General features: G+C 40.0%; 1 protein-coding gene and 1 long non-coding RNA gene across 2 annotated transcripts; both read right to left on the reverse strand.

Annotated features, from left to right (window-relative positions):
* Window positions 1-314: 314 nt before the first annotated feature.
* si:ch211-80h18.1 (uncharacterized protein LOC555593 homolog) lies at window positions 315-15,717 on the reverse strand. The gene is made up of 25 exons (XM_040019976.1): window positions 15,419-15,717; window positions 14,637-14,666; window positions 13,977-14,036; window positions 12,531-12,584; window positions 11,321-11,362; window positions 11,163-11,192; window positions 9,111-9,167; window positions 8,972-9,019; window positions 8,809-8,853; window positions 6,361-6,402; window positions 6,138-6,173; window positions 6,012-6,062; window positions 5,697-5,813; window positions 5,539-5,589; window positions 5,300-5,326; window positions 5,159-5,197; window positions 3,853-3,903; window positions 3,410-3,451; window positions 3,295-3,327; window positions 3,138-3,197; window positions 2,820-2,885; window positions 2,697-2,732; window positions 1,846-1,881; window positions 1,143-1,187; window positions 315-668 (listed from the first exon to the last, which is right to left on the reverse strand). Exons 9-25 carry the CDS (start codon window positions 8,813-8,815, stop codon window positions 634-636), a joined length of 774 nt encoding a protein of 257 aa, XP_039875910.1. The 5' UTR covers window positions 8,816-8,853; window positions 8,972-9,019; window positions 9,111-9,167; window positions 11,163-11,192; window positions 11,321-11,362; window positions 12,531-12,584; window positions 13,977-14,036; window positions 14,637-14,666; window positions 15,419-15,717; the 3' UTR covers window positions 315-633.
* Window positions 15,718-16,761: 1,044 nt separating this feature from the next.
* Window positions 16,762-17,920, reverse strand: LOC120726414. Its single transcript, XR_005694319.1, has 3 exons — window positions 17,838-17,920; window positions 16,886-16,950; window positions 16,762-16,802 (listed from the first exon to the last, which is right to left on the reverse strand). It is a non-coding gene; the product is annotated as an uncharacterized LOC120726414 (long non-coding RNA).
* Between the last annotated feature and the right edge of the window lie 933 nt (window positions 17,921-18,853).

Raw genomic sequence — 18,853 nt, forward strand, 5'->3', positions numbered from 1 at the left:
ATTCCATGATGACTGATATGGGATGATCACACTGGCCTCCAGTAATCCGTTTATAGTGTCGTACTGGGGTCACCAGACCAGACCTTCACCAGGGTTCAGGGTGATGTGGACCCGGGCTGTGTCAACTAGACGGACATCATGTGGCGTGGTGGTCCAGATAGCAGAAGAAATGGAGTCTAAGAAACCTGGGGTTGTTCTTATTTTCTTCAATCAGTGATGAATAATAAGATTTATTCAGAGCTCACAAAATCCAGGACGACAGTTTAGTGACCAGTTTGGGCAAAAGACAAATTCTCAGTTTTGATGATCAACAAACACATTTATTACAGAATTTTTAAACCATGTTTTACAATGAACATGTCACTTCCTTTTTGTCATCAGATCAAATCTGAATCAGCACACTGTTGAGACTAATTTTCTTTACTTTCCCTCCATGATTCTCTAAGACAAAATAAATGTCTATAAACCGACATTTTTAAATATTAAAAAAACAAACAAACAAAAAAACACCTGCTGCCATTCACTGGAGGGGCCTACAGCTAGTGGGAGGGGTCAGATTTCATTGGCCGTGCTGATTGGTCGGTACACTGGAAACGGTAACGCAGGAAGCGAACTCGCGGTTTGATGTGGAAGTCAGCAGGTATCCTCCAGTTCCACATTTTCTGTACCTGAACGAGAAACTAAGATTCAGTGAAAAGCTTCACATGAGAACAATAAAAATAAAAACATTCCAAACAGACATATTAATTAACACACGTTTTCAACATGTTCCAGCATGTGTTTGCAAAGCTTCTCTGTTGCATGCTACAATAGACGGTTTAAATAATGGATCATATTTTGGATCATTTTTATACCCTCTGGTATGAGTTAAAACACATAATGAATTTATGTGGGGGTTTTTACTATCTGGATCTGGAGGGACAGATCTAACACATCCAGCACTGATGCTGCAGGGTTTTCATGACCCTGACATAAGGTTCTTTTAAACAAATATCAGTTTCAGGGTTTGATGAACATTGAATACAAAGAAAGTGTAAACTAAACAGGAAAGATCAGACTGCTCAGGACATCTTCAGTGATAGAGAAAATGTATTAAATGAAATATTGTAAAGATTCGAGTCAAGAGTGTGATGATAACAAACCTTCAGGACCCTGACCAGATGGGTTGTACTGTTCAGTAACTGAACCTGCAGAGAACAAGCAGAACCAAGAAAAGAGAAAGAACAAGCCTTCAGCACCTGATCTCATATCAGATACAAACAGCAAAATATCCTTTAACCAAAAAATGGGACCCCAAACCGCATCCAGCACACCTTTGAACCTTCTGGGGCACAGATGCAAAGGAGAAAGTACACTTGGAGGGAAGAATTCTCTTCATCCAATCTGCAATTTATTTATTTATTTATTTATTTTTTACAAAAATACTGATATTAACAACCAAAGAAGAAACTTATCTTAGCATTAACCCAGGCTTGAAAAGCTTAAGCCCCTCCCCCTGAAGAAACTATGCAATCATTAGTCAGTGGTCTGATATACTAGATGTTTTTACCCTGAGGATGACAAAGATTTCTTACTTATTACCTCTGATGCTTTTACACAAAAATCACAAATACAGAATCCCCCCAATGTGTGTGTTTTTAACTACTTGGTAAGATTACAATTCCCCACTAGTACATAGAAGCCATGGAATACATGGAATTTTCCAATATGGTGGCAATGTGGAAAAGAGCATATGCAGTCTTAGTCCTCTAGAGGGCATAGGTTTCCACGTGGCATACAGGCTCTGTCCGTATTTCAGGTATGTGTTCTAAACCTTTTAAAGCTGTGAACATTTTTAAGACTTACCAGCCATCTGTGTGTGATCTGTCACAGCTGGAGGACCTGCAAAAGGAAAAAACGACACACACATTGTGTATTCAGTGGGTGTTGACACACCCACAAAGAGACACAGACCTACAGCAGAATAAGAGCAGACACTCTGAAACATGAACTCAATCCCAGTCAGTCACAAACACTAAACCTCACAACTTGATCTTCTCCTGCGTTTGAATGTGAGTTTATTAACGGGAATGAGCCAGAACCTCGTGATAGACCACATGACACTGATCTACACCTTTCTCAGCGATGCTGCTTTGTTTCATGCTCACACTTTAAACTGCCTGCTTTGTAAAGTTCTCACCCTTCAGAGTGTCTGTGAGGGTTCTCAGTCACCCAGGTCATCGTAATGGAAGGAGCTTGGAAAGAGAAGCGTCTGGACAGTGGGATACTCCCACTGGGTTTAAATCTGGGACTCTCCACCATTTGACCCTTAGAACTGAAGAAGCTTCTCGGATGAGAGGTGAAACGTCTTCAAGCAACTTAAAGAAGTCCAGACGCTTTTCTTTCCAAGCTCCTTAGACCTCACCCTTCAGAGGCGACAAAGGACATCTAGGTTTTTTTTTAAACAGCATCAATAAACAAAGATCAAAGAAATGATCAAAACATGATCAATAAACTTTTTTTTTTTTACTTTAAGCCCCCCTACAAAACCATAAGTAAACACCATAGCCCTTGGAACTTCGATTAATTGCAGGCTCCCTCTAAGTGTATAAAGAGCATGTTGTATACTTGGCTGTGTGACAACCCTTGTGAGTTAGGGCAAGTTGCTGGAATTGGACTGTTTTTTTTTAGGTGGGAATAGGTATAGTAGAACTTACTAGAGTCGAGAAGCCTTCCTGTATGATCTGTTGCAACTGAAACACACAGAACATACATCTGACCTTTGACCTCTCACCTGTCTGCTAATTAACTGTTAGTATATTGAAGGGAGATGGACATACCTGTATCTGTCCCAGAGAAGTCTGCTGTCATGGTAACCAGATCTGTGTGAGGGTGAATGCCTGAAACTGAATAAAGCAGAGGAGAATCAGACAGGAAAACGTAAACCCAGATATACAGACAAATGTACAGACAGGTGTACAGAAGCAGACAGATGCAAAGGCTGACCTACAGAAAGACAGGCAGATGTACAGATAGATTTACAGTCAGGCAGACAGAAAGACAGATGTAGAGACAGACGGCCATACACAAAGATATGCACACAAATGCACAAAGAGAACCAGGGACAACTGTAAAGACAAATGTAAAGATATGTGTACCTGGGTTATGTGTCTGTGTGACATCGGCAGACGCAGTTTGGATCATAATGGATGGAGACTCTGTAACACATGATCATGTGACAGAAAGTGGATAACCCCCCTCCCCCACACCGGATTATGAACCAATGAGCTTCATAGTCATAGTAAGTAGTAGTACCTGTGACATCATGCCCGAATCCAAGACCTGAAGCTAGAAATAACAGAACACAGAGCTTCATCCATTACTAACACTGTTTATCAGTAGACAGATTTTTTTGATCTGTTCACCTCACCTGTGAGATTGACGTTAATCCTGGTTACTGACTCTGCACCACCTGATGACATCATCAGCACATTTCTATTTATCACTTTATTTCACTGATCATTTAAAATACAATCCTGATTCCAGATTAACGACTGGATAAGGTGACTCAGGTGTGGTTTCCAGTTATTCTGCACTTTGGCTGTTATCCTGTACTTCCTGTACGCCTTGTCTTTGACTGAAAATTGTATAACTTAAAATGTGAGGCTATTTTTGTAGTGTTCAAACCATTTAAAGAGCTTCATGTTGAGCAGTACCACTCCCTGACCTGGTGACGTGAACATTACATACTCCGGATTTTTAGCTTCTTTTAGCTCATAATGTTAACAGTTTACTAGTCTAACGATGGAACAATGGAGACACTGAATTCCAACATATAATCTGGTATAAATAATTAGCTTGATTAGACTGTACCTGTGAGATCAGTATAAAGATCGCTGAAGGAAACCAGTTTTTCTGTCTCTGCTGCAGAAACACAAACAGCAAAGTTAAACTGCAGAAACAAATGTTGGCGATGAAGGTGGTGTGAGGAGTATCTAAGGGGGCGATCTGAGCCAGGAATCCTTGTGAACCCACTATCTGACTTTTCAACAAATGTCTTATGTTCACCTGTGTTCAAATGAAGAATCACTAAATTAATACAGAGGGCTTTTGCTTTTTGAAGATGAGGTAGTACTGTTGTTTTTTTCAGAACATGACCATTATCTTACACCAGGGCCAAGCTGAGAATCAGCACCTCCTTCTCTGAAGCCATGGTCCTCTGCGAGAAGATGGTGGATTACTCCCTCCGTGTTGCTGCTCCAAGTGAGGAAGTTAAGTATTTCAGGATCTTAATCTTGAGTGATGATTGAGATGGACCAGTGGATGAGTGCAATTGCAGTTCTCTTCCACGTATCCTTATCACGGTAACAGGGGGGCATTCACACTTTAGCATCACCTATTAACTTAATCCCACTAATTGCATATCTTTGAACTGTGGGAAGAAGCGTGGGAAAAATATACAACCAGCCAAATGGTGGAGTCGAATGCAGGCAACAGTGCTAACCACCATAATACTGTGCTGGCCAGTAAGTAACATTCACAGATCATTTTCTGTGGAGCAAGAGTCACGAGACTTTTGTGATTGATCAGATACAGCCAACACTACCACTTTTATGTAAACATGCAGGGGAAACCCTGGGCTAATGTGACAGATAGTAAGTTTCATGTGAACGTTTATCCTGATCATAAATCTTATGGTAAGTGAATCCAGATAAGGGAAAGATACGTTGCTTCATAGCAACTGATCACAGTCAAGTAAGGCGGGTCTTTAATGTATTTCTTTTGTTTTTCTTTTTTCCCCCCTTCACATATGACCTGTTGGAGTTTTTTCTTTTAAATTTTGCCTTTTGCATACGCAGAGTGTATGAATAATGCCCGTTTCCGATTAAAGATGGGATTTTCTTCTTCCTTTTTTGGGGTCCTCTGTTCCATGATTCATTTATTTATGAGAAAATCAAAGAAGTAATATATCTCATCTGGCCTGTGAGAGACTCTTAATTCTCAGGGAGGAACTGGAAGATACTGTTGAGGAGAATAATGTGTGGAGCTTAGCCTGCTGCTACCGTGAATGGACAAATCATCGAGGTGGGTGACAGATGGATAGTCTGGTCTACTCAGGTGTGTTCTGTTGCAGATCTGAATGTTTTTATCGAAGTGAACTAAAATGGTGAACGCTTACCTCCATTTGTGTCTGTCAACAGGGTCTGTCGACCGTTTCCTAAACAACACAAAGTAAATTCAGAAAATCAAACAATAATTAAATAGTTGAAGGTATTTTTATATGCAGTAAATTTAAGAGCATGAAGCTCTGAGGAATTACCATCAGTATCAGCTGAATCAGCTGCATCTGTGAGGACAAATACAGCACCAATATGAAATATGGTCAACAGATAATGAAGGATCGGGACCCATGATATTTTCCTTAGTTCAGGTGCCAGATAATGTGTCTTTTTTTTAAATTTGAGTTTAGAAAAAAAGAAACAACATTGAAAAGTCTACAGTGGAGCTGATGTAAAGTTTAAAACCTTTGGGATTACATTTATGCTAGTGTGAGATCACCTTTCTGGTCTCTGAGAGCTTCAATGTGTGTTGAGGATGAAGACACTGCCCCTGAAAAGGAAAAAGATGCTGTTTTACTTTACTAAATAAGAGATGAAGGTAAACTTCAGAGTAAAAGTTAATCTGGTTTTCAGAGTAAAAGTCTTTCCTCTCACAACCTGCAGAGTGGGAGGAGCCAGAGACAGAGCTGGGTAATGATTGGTCAGGTCCTGAACTCAGGAAAGTTTGATCTGGTCCTGGCTGATCAACGTTGGTATCAGAATGATGAACAAGATCTTCAATACCAGGAAACAGGAGGTAGGAAAGATTAACAAGCAAGGAAAGGAAACAGCAGAGATACAAACACAGATGCTGTGTTTGAACTGCCACTAGCAGCTACATAATGCTTTTGGCTGAATAAAAACAATTGGACAGTTCAAAAACATCATGTGATATATTTGGATGACGTTAGTGGGGGAGGAGTCTGTACTCACCTGCAAGTGAGTTCAGACTGTTCTGATCTGCATGTGGAGTTGCTGTCACACCTGAACCAAAAGAAAAACATCAACCAGCGTGATTTGTCCAATTTCAGACATTATTAAATGAAGAGGAAGTCATACCTGAAGGCTCCAGGTGAGAGGGTGCTGTCATGTTACCTGTGATAATTCAGAAACAAAAAGCAAAACAATAATTAACACCAATATCAAACAATCAAAAAAGAACAAACAAACAACAACAACAACAAACCCTAAATCACATCAGAGCCCTTTTCCCAGCTTTAGTAGTCATGGTTAAGTTCACTAATCAAAGAATCACTTTAAGTGTTTCAGAAAGAAATCAAACCTGGGATGTTAACGTGACCATCTGGACCGAAAGCATCACCACCTAAAAACACAGAAACATTCCACTACAATAAAATACAGAATTATGTTTATTGTGTTTCTTCTTGGCTCAGACATCTGACAGGTATACTGCAAAGCGACATTAATGGCTTTTTATCTGTGTCTTGTCTTTATATCTCATGAAAGAGGCTCTCTTTTTATATGAAAATATCACCTGATCAGCAAAATGTTATATTCAGAGTTTTGGTTTGAATCAACCACATTGTCACTGTTTATTTTTATTTATTTTAATTATTTCCAGCATGTTTTGAGTGTAATATAGATTCTCTGCCGTGGGAATATGTTTTATATGTGTGGTAAATCATACCATACTCACCGAATGAAGCACAAGCTGTGCACCACATTGTCACAAGAATGTGTTCATGTGATTATTTAGAAAATGTGTGAATATTGTTCTACTTGATTGTGATTTCCTGCTAAGTCTCATCGACGCCAAGAACACCTGTTCAACCAATCACATTCATTCACTCTGATCTGATTTCCATGTCTCCTTCATTAGGCTGTGGGACAGGAAGCCTTTTTTTTATATATATAATTGTTTATTTTATTTTATTTTCACTTGCTACACACGGGACAGACATGACTGGGGGAAAGAAAAGGGAGAATGAAAGAGAGGTAGGGGAAGAGCGAACAGCGGGGAAGAGGGATGGTGATAAAGGGCAAAAAACAAAACAAACAAAACAAACAGACAAAAAATACATATATCAAACAAGCAAAAAAAGGAGAGCAATATAATAAACAACATCATCGCAATAATCTATGTGAATATAACAGTAAATACTAAATATTGAATATTACTGTGCAGCACGTAAGCTCGACAGCGCACAGTGTGCTTTGAGGTAGGAGCCAAAAAGAGTGTAGTTTGTGTGTGTGAGCACCCGTGTGTACACCTGTGAGTGTGAGAGCGCTTGTATTCAAAAAGTTCCTTCATGTAATGATCTGCTAGAGGGTGTGGGGGTAGCGGGGGTGTGTGAAGACTCCAAACCTCCCTCCACCCGCTCATATGTAGTGTTGATGATTGTGTGTTCTAAGGTGCATTTAAAACCCAGGAGGGCATGGAGCTACCTGCCAGAGAGCAGCAGGTAGCAGGAAGCCTTAATAGATCCAATTTTAGATCTCACAACTAAGGTGCAGCTGTCACCGAGATGTATTTTGTTTTTTTCTTTATAATTGGTCTTATTCTGATTTTAGTGTTTATTTGTGAGTGTGGTTCTGATTATATTTGCATGATTTTATTCTGATATTTGTATTGCATGTTTTTAGTGTTTGTTTTTTTTTGCATGATATTGTTTTAATCCACTGGGGACTCTGGACAGTTAGCAAATAGCAGGCATCTGTTGAGGTGTGGGTGTGGCCTATCAGCTGGGGAAAGGACTTGTTTAAAGAAAGTTGGCTGAGCAAGGGGAAGGGCCAGATATGACATGGCTATTAGCCAGGTCAGACGATGGTTCTGGCCAGTATGTTTATTTACAGGGCGAAGCAGCGAGCGAGAGACTCGAGTGCGGAGTGCAAGCTGGGTTGTGATGTGGGGTGCCCAGTGGAGGGATGAGGTGGTCCCCACTTCAGAAGAGGAATTCCTCTCTTTAACTTTTACATATAAGGAACATTGGTATTGGGTTGTAGGACAATTGAATTGCTGGACTGTGTGGGATTTTACTGTGCAAAGAACATTTTATTGTAGTTTTAAGAATTGTTTTTATTTGTTCTTGGGGGATTTTAGGGTACCAAGAACATTTTATTGCATACGTTTTTTAGAATTTTGTTTGCTTATATTCCTGCTTTCCACCTCCATGAATAAACTTTTTCTTGTTAGACTTGTAGTCTCTGTGCCCTGGGAATCTGATCCCCTTTTATTTAAAGAACTTCCTGTAACACAATTTGGCTCACCAGTTAGTCTACAGAATAAACAGCAGCATTGACCATACTCATAGGTAAAATAATTAGCTGTCATTAAAATATTTTACTGCTCTGTGACATACATCCCCATCTTGCTCTATGTGATATTTTTATATTCTTCCTTGACATTTTAATCATCATCATCCTCACCATCATCATCTGATAATGTGTCACTCACAAATGACCATGACCTGTGAAATAACCCATTTTGTCTGAGGGCTCTCAGGGAGTGAAGCAGAGAGCCTGGCCTAACAAAGAAGACTAATAATCTGATAATCATTATCTCTGACTGGGGTTTAAGGTTTTATTGAGCCCGCTACTGCAGAGAAAGCCTGTTTGTGTTGAAACTCGCCACATCCCTCTGTGAGTCAGAGCTGGAGCAAAAGACCAAAAGAGTCGGTGTGTATCTGGAATGACCTCAGATTTTATCATCAAATCAAGCTTCAGATTTAAGAAAATTATTGGTTTGTAAAATGAGAGCAGCTGAACTTACCCATCATGCCAAGCAGGAAGTCATGGCTAGATGGCTCTATGGATCCTAAAGGAGAAAAAGTCAATGACAGCTGCTGAGAGAGTCCTCCTTAAAGCACTTAAAAATCTGACTTGGATCTGATGAAGTAAAAGTGATGTCACAGACACCTCACCTGGACACTCACCTGTAAGACCCAGGTGAGAAACGTCACCCTGAAAGAATCCCACAGCATCTGGAAAAGAGAGTTGAACTTAATGTCTCTGAGCTTCTTAAAAAATAGGTTTCACCTGTCTCCCTTGTAGCCCCTCTCCATACCGCGTTACCTGTCTGACTGCCAACTCCACCCCCTCCTCCTCCATTCAGGAGCTTCTGTCCATTACCTCGAAAAAACAAAACAAAACAAAACAAGAATTGATAATTTTTTGAAGAGATTGTAAGATCTTTCGCCTGGACTTCTTTAAGTTGCTTGAAGATGTTTCACCTCTCATCCGAGAAGCTTATTCTGTTCTAGAGTCAAATGGTGGAGAGTCCCAGATTCAAGCCCTGTGGGTGTTTCCCCATGAGAGGGACAATGGCACCTAAAGGACAAAGGTCACTCTTTCGAGGATGCCAATGCCATCTATGTCCACTGTGAACGACCATCCTTGAACAGAGGCGGTGGGTTACGACATCAACTGTCTACCATCTATAATCCAGATCGCTTCCCAGACGCCTTAACGCCCACTCACGTCCTTGGCCATTTGACCTCAGGAAATCACATAATAGAGATTGAAAATGTGACGTCATTCAGGGGTAAAACCGCAAAGAATTCTGGGAACTCGTGGCAAGAGGTACTAGCGCACGCAGGCTTTCAATTGAAATCAGTTATACAGCGATAAAAAGAAACACAAAAAATGTCAAGAAGCTGTTGTATTATTAACTGCAATAGCCGGTCGCATGTCAGCCACGGGAAGCCGACGGGTAAAGAGATCGGTTGTTATCGGATTACATCGTTGAAGAGAAATTGTTCGAGCCATGTTTCCGAAGTAACAAAGAGGTGACGGGTTGCAGCCATTCAAAGACAAAATATAACGTCCCAGAACACTCCAGCTCACATGTTAGTCTGCTCCAAGCATTTACACAAAGGTCAGTGTTTTTTAGTAGTTAATACGTCATTTTTCTTAACATAATTGGTGATATAGGTTACAAGCAAGTCTGGCGCTGAACAGAAATTGTCGCGCTATGCTCCTTTGTTTATTGTGCATAAATAGTGAATTGTCCTGACACAATATTGTGTTTCGCTTCTGTTATTATGGTACATTGACAAAAACATATACTTTTATTCACAGGGTAAAACAGTTTTTTTGTATCACTAATTGCCCATTACGATTACAGCATACAATATTATTGTCACTGCTACATTTCTGTAATGCTACCAGAAATTATTTCCACTACTAATTAATTACCGTTGAGCTCAAAGGTCCTATTAATAAACGGTTAACGAATGTGTATTTATGAAGACGATTTGTGAGACTGGTAAACTTATGATACGTACGATGGTCTTTACTTTCTACACGGTGCATTTCAAGGTCCTGTACCCATCCGTCGGTAAACTGTACCTGGGCTTGTTGCAGTGACCTGAAGTTACTAAACTTCACGAGTGTATGCACTCACTCCAAGAAGCGTATAATTATAAATATGAGCATGGTGAAAGTTGGGCAGCACGTATTTTGTCCCTCTGTGTGCTCGTAAGGGTCTGACCCTTTCACTGGTTTGATTTTTTTCCTCGTATCTTTTCTTTGACTTTTCATCGAGTCTGTCTTTGTACGGACCGGCATTTTTCTCCTTCGTTTTGTACATACCTTTTTGGGGGGCAAAGAAAAAGCAAGAATTTATTGGAACCGGAGAATGAACGTTTTGCGGTGCTGCAAATGCTTGCATTTGATGCGATACTTGGATTGTTTTGCCACGAGTTCCCGGCATGCAATGCGCGAAAGTCACGTGGTCTGTCAATCTCTATAGGATGGAGCTTGGTTTCACAATGAGCTCACCAAAAACCTTGGCTGATTGTGACCTACACCCGTTTTCACACCTTGGTTCGTGTGATTAGGTAGAGGATCAATAGGGGGTCTGTTGTCCTTCTTGGGGGGACACTCCCACAGGGCTTAAATCTGGGGCTCTCCACCATTTGACCCAAGAACTGAAGAAGCTTCTCGGATGAGAGGTGAAACCTCTTCAAGGAAACTTAAAGAAGTCCAGATGCTTTTCTTTCCAAGCTCCTTAGACTACAATGAACTGAGAATCTTCACAGACATATTGAAAGGTCTTCAACTCATTGATGTTTAATCAATGATCTATTGATTGGTCTCTGTTTGAGGGATTTGAAAGCTACTTACTGTTGGTCTCTGAGCCAGCTCCTGCAGAACCTGCAGACAAAGACCAGGTTTAAAGATGTGAAGCTTTCTATGCTAAAGGGCTCGTACAGTCAGCTGTTGTGCTGAGCTTAATGAATCAATAATTCTCAAAATGCCAGCAGAGTAATAATTGGACTTACCATTTGTTTCTGTGTGAGATAAAGCAGAGGAATGCTTGTCTCCTTAAAACACAGAAATCATCGATTAACACACCTTCTCATTTAATGGACTTTCTTTATTTTTACTATTTTTGCCTTGTAGATACACACTGAAGACATCAAATATGTGAAGCAAGATATATGGAATTATTAAGCAAAGAAAAAAATGATAAATAACTCTAAATATGTCTTATAGTTTAGATTCCTTTGTTTTGTTGACAGTGCTGCAAACCCTTGGCCTTCTCTCAGTGAGCTTCATGAGTAGTCACCTGATATGGGTTTCACTTCACAGGTGTGCCTCGTCAGGGTTTATTTGTGGCATTTATTGCCTTCTTAATGGGGTTGGGACATTCAGTCATGTTATGCAGCACCTCAGATTAGAGCCCAGGTAAATGCCACAGTTCCAGTAGCAGACACATCTCTACATCAACTGTTCAGAGGAGACTGTACAAATGAGGTCTTTATGGTCAAAAAGCTGCTAAGAAACCACTACTAAGGAAAAGCAACAAGCAGAAAAGATTTGTTTCAGGTCATGAAACACAAGGAATGGACATCAGATGCGTAGAAATCTGCTTTCCTTTGATGAGTCCAAATTTTAGATCTTTAGTTCCACCCGCTGTGAAAGGATGGTCTCTACTACTACTACATGGTTACCACCATGAAGGAAGAGGTGCGATGGTGTGGTGGTGAACCGACCAAAATGACTCCAAGACCGCAGCAACGACTCATTCAAGAGGTCATAAGACCCCAGAACAACTTTCAAAGAACTTCAGGCTTCACGTGCCACAGTTAAGGTTCATGACTCTACAAGACGGGGAAAAAAGAGAGTTCTGAGATGAAAACCTCTGCTCACAAATACTGTGGATTAATGAGACAAAAGTTGAACCTTTTGGAAAGGTGTATGTCCAGTACATCTGGCATAAAAGTAACAGAATTTCAGAGAATGAACATCATGCCAACAGTAAAATATGATGCCGGTATTGTTTCCCCCTTAATGATAAACACCTTAATTCTTGTGTTTACGTTTTTGTAATGTCATGATGCCATTTGACGATGATTTCAGTGTTTTGACATGAAGTTTTGTTCCATCCAAATGGATACAGGCCGCAAATAGTTATTGACTGCACCCTGTTTGTTCTTCAAAATAAAAGTCCACATATCTGCCATTTTTTAAAAAGCCCAGGCTGTTTACCTGCAGAATGGATCAAAGCTGTGGAGACATCAGAGATCTCAGCTGCTGCAGAACCTGTAACAACAGGAGCAGTTTTAGCTTCTAAATACAAAAAAAGTAAAATGGTCAGATGTTCAAAGCCCTTACAGACCGTGCAATGAACTTATGTCTTGAGCACAGGAAGCATTGTCTAACACTTCCATGTGAGATTGTTTCCAGTAATGGTGGCCAAGTGTGTATCAGAGCAAGACAAAGAGATCCTGGCCATGAATTCTGAGTAGAAAAAAATAACTGGTGTTGCAATATTAGTATTGAAAAATCCCAACACAGGATTGTAGAGAACCACTGATGGTGAGTACAGCCCAATTACATTCTGGATGATGGTGAAATGGTGTGGCCATGCGATTGGATTGTGGGAGATCTCTGAAGGGCTGAGTCAAGCTATTCCTTGGGATTCAGATGTTTTATTAGTCCTACCAGGGTAGTAGATGGGTAGTTGTGCTTTAAAGCACTGCTTTGAAGGGACACACACCACCTTACAGGCTCTGCTTTTTGGGTCACAAGGAACATTAAAAGACAATTCAGACTGGACTTCTGTCATTCTACAACAGGAAGACTTTATTTTGTTTTATTAATTTCATTTAATTTCATTTCTCCTTTTATTTTGTTTGTTTTACACCTATGAAGAGCAGGTGTTATTTTCCAGGTTGTGTGACTGTGTACTGTGTATTGTTTATGAGCTTTCCTAAGGTAACAGGGTCCCAGTTGTTCACTTCAGTGATGACTTTTTTCCTGAGACCCTAAAATCAAAACCTCCTTCCAAACCTACGTAGATATTTGGAGTCTGTGTTGAAATTGATATTGCAGTACAATAAGAGGTGGCTGTAGCTCAGGAGATAGAGCAGGTCACCTACTAATAGGGAGGTTGGTCGTTTGAGCCTTGTCTGCTCCAGTCTGCATGCAAATACAGGCCAAAGACATTTGCCAAGATATTAACCCCACTTGAGAGCAACCAAGAGTATAAATATGTGTGAATGTTAGATAGAAACACTTACATAGGAATAGCATAAGTAAAAAGTGCTTATGAGAATGGATGAATGGGACAAGTTGTAGAACCTGCTTTGTGCTCAGAGTAGAAAAACGCTATAGAATCCATCTAATCTTTACTGGTCCTGAGTAGAGGCACTACACTGTATTGATGTAGCAAAATGACTGGATAGTTCAACCGTTGTAAAGAGGTTGGAGTGTAACATGTCTCTTAAAAGTATTAAATTGCCACACAGATTTCTGTGCGGTCCTTTAAGTAGGGAGTGTTTCCACTGATGAGACTGTAACCTAACAAAAGTCAGAGAAGTGATCAGAGCAGAGTGACTGAAATCTGATTACCATTCAAATCAAACATTTTACTGTCTAAGATGTTCATATTTGTCATCGCGTTTCTCTCTGGATGAGATTCACCTGGTTTACCTGCTGAGCTTCCGGCTGTTCCTTCATGTGTTCTTCCCCCTGCTGTTTGACCACTGGAAGCTGAAAATAAACATCATTTTTAAACAAGTATATTTGCTCTCAGACTGAAGAGTTAGAATGGAAGTAGAATAGAAGGCAGAGCCTTCAGCTTTCAGGCCCCTCTTCTGTGAAACCAGCAACCAGTTTGGATTCAGGAGACAGACACCCTGTCTATTTTTAAGATTAGGCTTAAAACTTTCCTCTTTGATAATGGATATAGTCAGGTGAGCCTGACTGCTAGTTATGTTATAATAGCCTCAGATTGCTGGGGGCTTCCCATGATGCAGTTTCTGGGATTTGACGTTGAGTGTTTTTTCTAATGATAACTGTCAGGGTGTACAGCAGGCTCTGAGAAAAACAGTAAACCGTCATGAATTTTCAACTCTTACTTATTTTGTTTCGTGAACCTTAGTTTAACAACTAAATGTCAGAGAAGCTCTGTTTTCTATGACTACACAAGGTCCCAAAGCCAAAAGCCTAACACAGAACAGAGAAATATCAGTAATATTTCAATCAAATAAGAGAATGTCTCTCAATAAAGTTGGGATAGACTCTGATAAGCTATCAGTTCTGTACTTTTCTCTAACATCTTCAAGAAACTATACATTTAGTTGAACTTACCACTTAGATCCTGAATGTCAGAGGAGACACCTGCAGAGAAAATACACCTGAGTCAAACCACGCATGTCACCAAAAACTCATCTTCATGTTTTCTTGCTGAAAAACACATTTATAATCTTTACTTCCATAAAAAAGAAGCACGATTTTATCATCAAACATTTACATTTCTTCCTCAATATTCGCTTGTGTGAAATACAAAAACTAAATATTATTTTTCAGTACTTTCTAACATAATGGTGATTTCATATTTCTTTTAAAAATGAACAGTCTGGGAGCGCTAGTTTGGCTCAATGCATGGAGCGGGCAACCACATGCCATACTACTGAGAGCTGGCCTGGGTTTGAGTCCGACCCGCGGCCACATGCCTTCTTCCTTCTCTCTCTGCTCCTGCCTTCCTGTCTTCTCTTCACTGTGTTTATCAAATAAAGCTAAAAAATGAACAGGCAGTAGATTATTACAGTTAGCTGAAATTAGACTGTACACAGCTACATATGAATATAAGAAACACAAACTAAGAGTTTTAGTCTCTCAAAGACTGCAGAGACTTCACTGCTTGTGTTTAGTAACATATTTGCTACTTTTGCTTTTGCAGAGTTTGTCCTGTACGTGATGCCGTGGTTCTGGACATCCTGCAGTAACCTGAGGAGCTCAGGAAGTGGACTAGACCCATTCAGGGTAATCCTGGTCTGAAAAGCAGCCAGTTAATCTGGATTAAACCTGAGACCAGTTGGAACAAACAAAAAAACTATTCAGGAAGGAAAAACCTGATCAGGTCTACTCACCTGAACCCCCAGCAGCCCCCACTGCCACCACCGTTGCCGTGGTGGTCCGCTGCCCACCAAATGCTCCTGCAGGAGGGGGAGGAGCAAACTGTCAGGTGTTCGGCATGAATGAAGCTTGTGTTTCCAGATATTATTATAAACCTAAAGGCATCATTTGAGATTCATTCTGTGACACATTTAGATAAGACTGAAAAACATATATTACACACAGACTTTTAAAGAGATGTTTATAAGGTTCTCACGTCACGTTCATTTAAACAACAGTCTGATGTTTGAACTTTTCATTTCTTTGTGTTTATGCAGGTTTATAAGATAATACTACAGGGCAAAGGTCACAGTGTGTTTTGCCTCTCACCCTCAATCTTATCTTGACTCTTGGAGTCATCATCATCTGGAAAGAGAAGACATCCAACATTTATGTCTAATTAGAAGTTTTAAACAAATGTCACACTTCTCTGTTTTAGTGTCTTTTTATTTCTGCTCTGACTTTTGACCTCTGACTCCTCCTACCTTTCCCCTATGCGCGTATGTCACCTAGCTTAGCATTAACACATGTGCTGCACTCACTGCTTCACTAAGATTTATGATTTCTAATATTTCATTTACTGGACAGAGGCCACGCATCCTACAGGAGTTACACTGAAATTAATTCAGTCAAACACAAACAAATTAACAATAAACAAAGAAAACCTATATTATCTTGACCTGGATGTAGTGGTTTGTGTCAGTAAAAACATTTTAGTACAAAAATGAGAGATAGGTGATGTTCTGAGGACTGAGTACTGTGAAAAAGCTGTTGGATTTTGTCATTTTTCCCTCAAAAACAGCAAACACCACCTTCTCCAAACCTTCACTGTCAGCCCTATAGTCTCACACCCACTCTACTTTGAACAGGGACCCGAAGAGGGGTCATTGAGAATGTCTCACACACATTTACTCACCCAAACAAACCCCAAGAACCAACACCAGGTAATATTTGGCAAACACTGATTACCTAAGGTTATGTCATGGTTATATAGTGTTTCATTAATAAAGAAAGAATCTCACTGCCTGAAGAGTTATTTTAAAAAGCTTTGTGACTGAAATGTGTGACATGTTTGTGTCTTTATGATAAGTTTAAACCGGTTTGAAAAGATCACAGACGATGATGCTGTTGTTCACTCTGAGGTTTGTGTGAGGGTCAGGTTCCATTCGTGTGACCTCAGTTTGGTTTCATTTTGTCATCAGTATAAACTCTGAGTTTATGCTTCATGAACAATTTGACACGAATCTGCTTTTCACAATAAAAGCTGGCTTCTCTCACACACACAAGGCCTACCCTCCTCCTCCTCGGACACCTCCCCCTCCTCTGTGGCCTCAACCTCCACCTCCTCCTGCTCCTTCTCTGGAAGACACACAGAAAGTCTTCTCTCCAAACAGAAATAATAAAATGAAATAAGATACAAAACATAGCTTCTCTTTTTTTACCCTCCAAGGGAGCGGTAGAAACTGCTGTTGTCAAAAAGACGGCCATGGACATGATCAATAGATTTCTGTTGTGACAGAGGAGATTAATCAGTACTGACCAACACTGTCAGAATCAGCCTCACATACACTCATCAATAAGATACAGGGACAATAAAATAATCAGCACCAATAAACCTCATCAATGATCATTAGTAATGAGTCCATTTCTGCTGAAATCAATCAATACACAAATCAATACCACCACCACCACGTGGAATGACGATGGCTGAACTCTGATTGGATCAAAAAACAAGAAACTTTTTTAGTGATCTGATTGGACAAATGAGCTGACAGTCAAAAACAGTCAGTAATAATCTGCATCCAGTCAGGATGAAGTAATACCAATGATTTCAACTACATGAAGCCCAGCAGAACTGCAAAAGTACTAAAGTATTACAACACCGACATGCAGCAGTGTTTGTTGTATAGTGCAGTTATAGTAGCACTAGCACAAGTCATATGAGTAACAGCAGTCTTCACAGTATAAAGTGTATTATTATTAGTAGTAGTTGTAATAGTAGACTATTAATACTACTGCAGTAAAAATGCGGTGGTATTATTAGTGTTAGCAGTATAATGGTTGTGGCAATAGAAGCAGTTTAAAATGCAGTAGCATTAGTAGTTTTATCAATGTTAAGTGCATTATTATTATTATTATTATTAATATTATTAATACTATTGTTAGTAGCAGTAGTATCAAAAGTATATAGTGCAGTAGAAACAGTTTTGGTAGTACAAGCACAGGAGGATAACAGTATAACAAGAATAAAATGAAGGAGTAGTCATCAACAGCTTTGTGTAGAGCAGTATTATTATTTTAAAATGCAGTAATATTAGTAGTATCACTCATGCTGGTATCTTTAGCAGTACATAGAGTAACATTTGTAGTAATAGTAGTATTGCAAATACTCACGCTGGCAGCATGTTGCTGTGTGACAGGTGTGTGCTGAGCTAAAGAGACGCACCTGAAGAGCTGCAGCTCCTCCTTCAAACACTCGTATTTATACTCAGACAGGAAGGGAGGGGCTGCTCATGCTATCTATGAAAATACTGCAAATACGACTGAGACTAAAACTACTAGATCATGTACTGGTTCTTATATGAATGTTACTTTCCTGGTCCTCACTGGCCCTGAAATCCATCCCATTTTGCACTGGAGTAGGGTTCACCAGCAGGTGACCCATCCTAACCAGGTGATGTTCAGGTCTGCCCCTGGAGGTTACCTTAGATTAGACAGGTAGAAATTGTTGCTAACTTCCAGTCAAACGTATTGATTACACAATCAAGTGAAAACAAGTGAACTGTAACTACTGTGACTCGTGTGACCTGCTGGTCACCTGTTACCTGCAAAACCCACCTTCAAATCACTCCACTACATCTCAGGCTTGTTAGTTACTCTGAAGTCTGTGTTTGTGTTAACTGGCAGCCATAATGAGCCAATCAGAGCTTTGTAGGCAGGGTTAAGAGCAGGAATGACATCATCCAGGGACACACGTCTGATCTGGGAGGATGTGTCATTCAATTTCGGATTCAATTATGAGTAGCTCAAAAAAAATTACGACTAGCTCTGACATCATGTAGGAATCAAAAGCTGATTGGCCAAACCAGCTACCTTCACCCTGACGCATAATGAACCATTCATCCATCCATTTTCCTCCACATATTCAACTCATGGTGAACCAAAAAAATTGTTATTCCACCCTGTCAATGTGTCACAAGGACGACAGAGATTCTGTCGTTAGTGTCTGTGCTTATTGCATCGTAATCATTATTACACAGGGAAACTCCTCTGTTAAAGAGGAGCAGTAAAAACATGCCATGACCTGGATTTTCAGCCTATTGTGGTCATGAACGCAAAACAATAAATTAAAGACATTAAACGGCTTTAAAAAGTCAGGGACCAATGTGCATCTCAAATCATTTTAAAGC

The sequence above is a fragment of the Simochromis diagramma genome, unplaced genomic scaffold (genome assembly GCF_900408965.1).
Source record: "Simochromis diagramma unplaced genomic scaffold, fSimDia1.1 OVJJ01000753.1, whole genome shotgun sequence".
Classification (NCBI taxonomy): Eukaryota; Metazoa; Chordata; class Actinopteri; order Cichliformes; family Cichlidae; genus Simochromis; species Simochromis diagramma.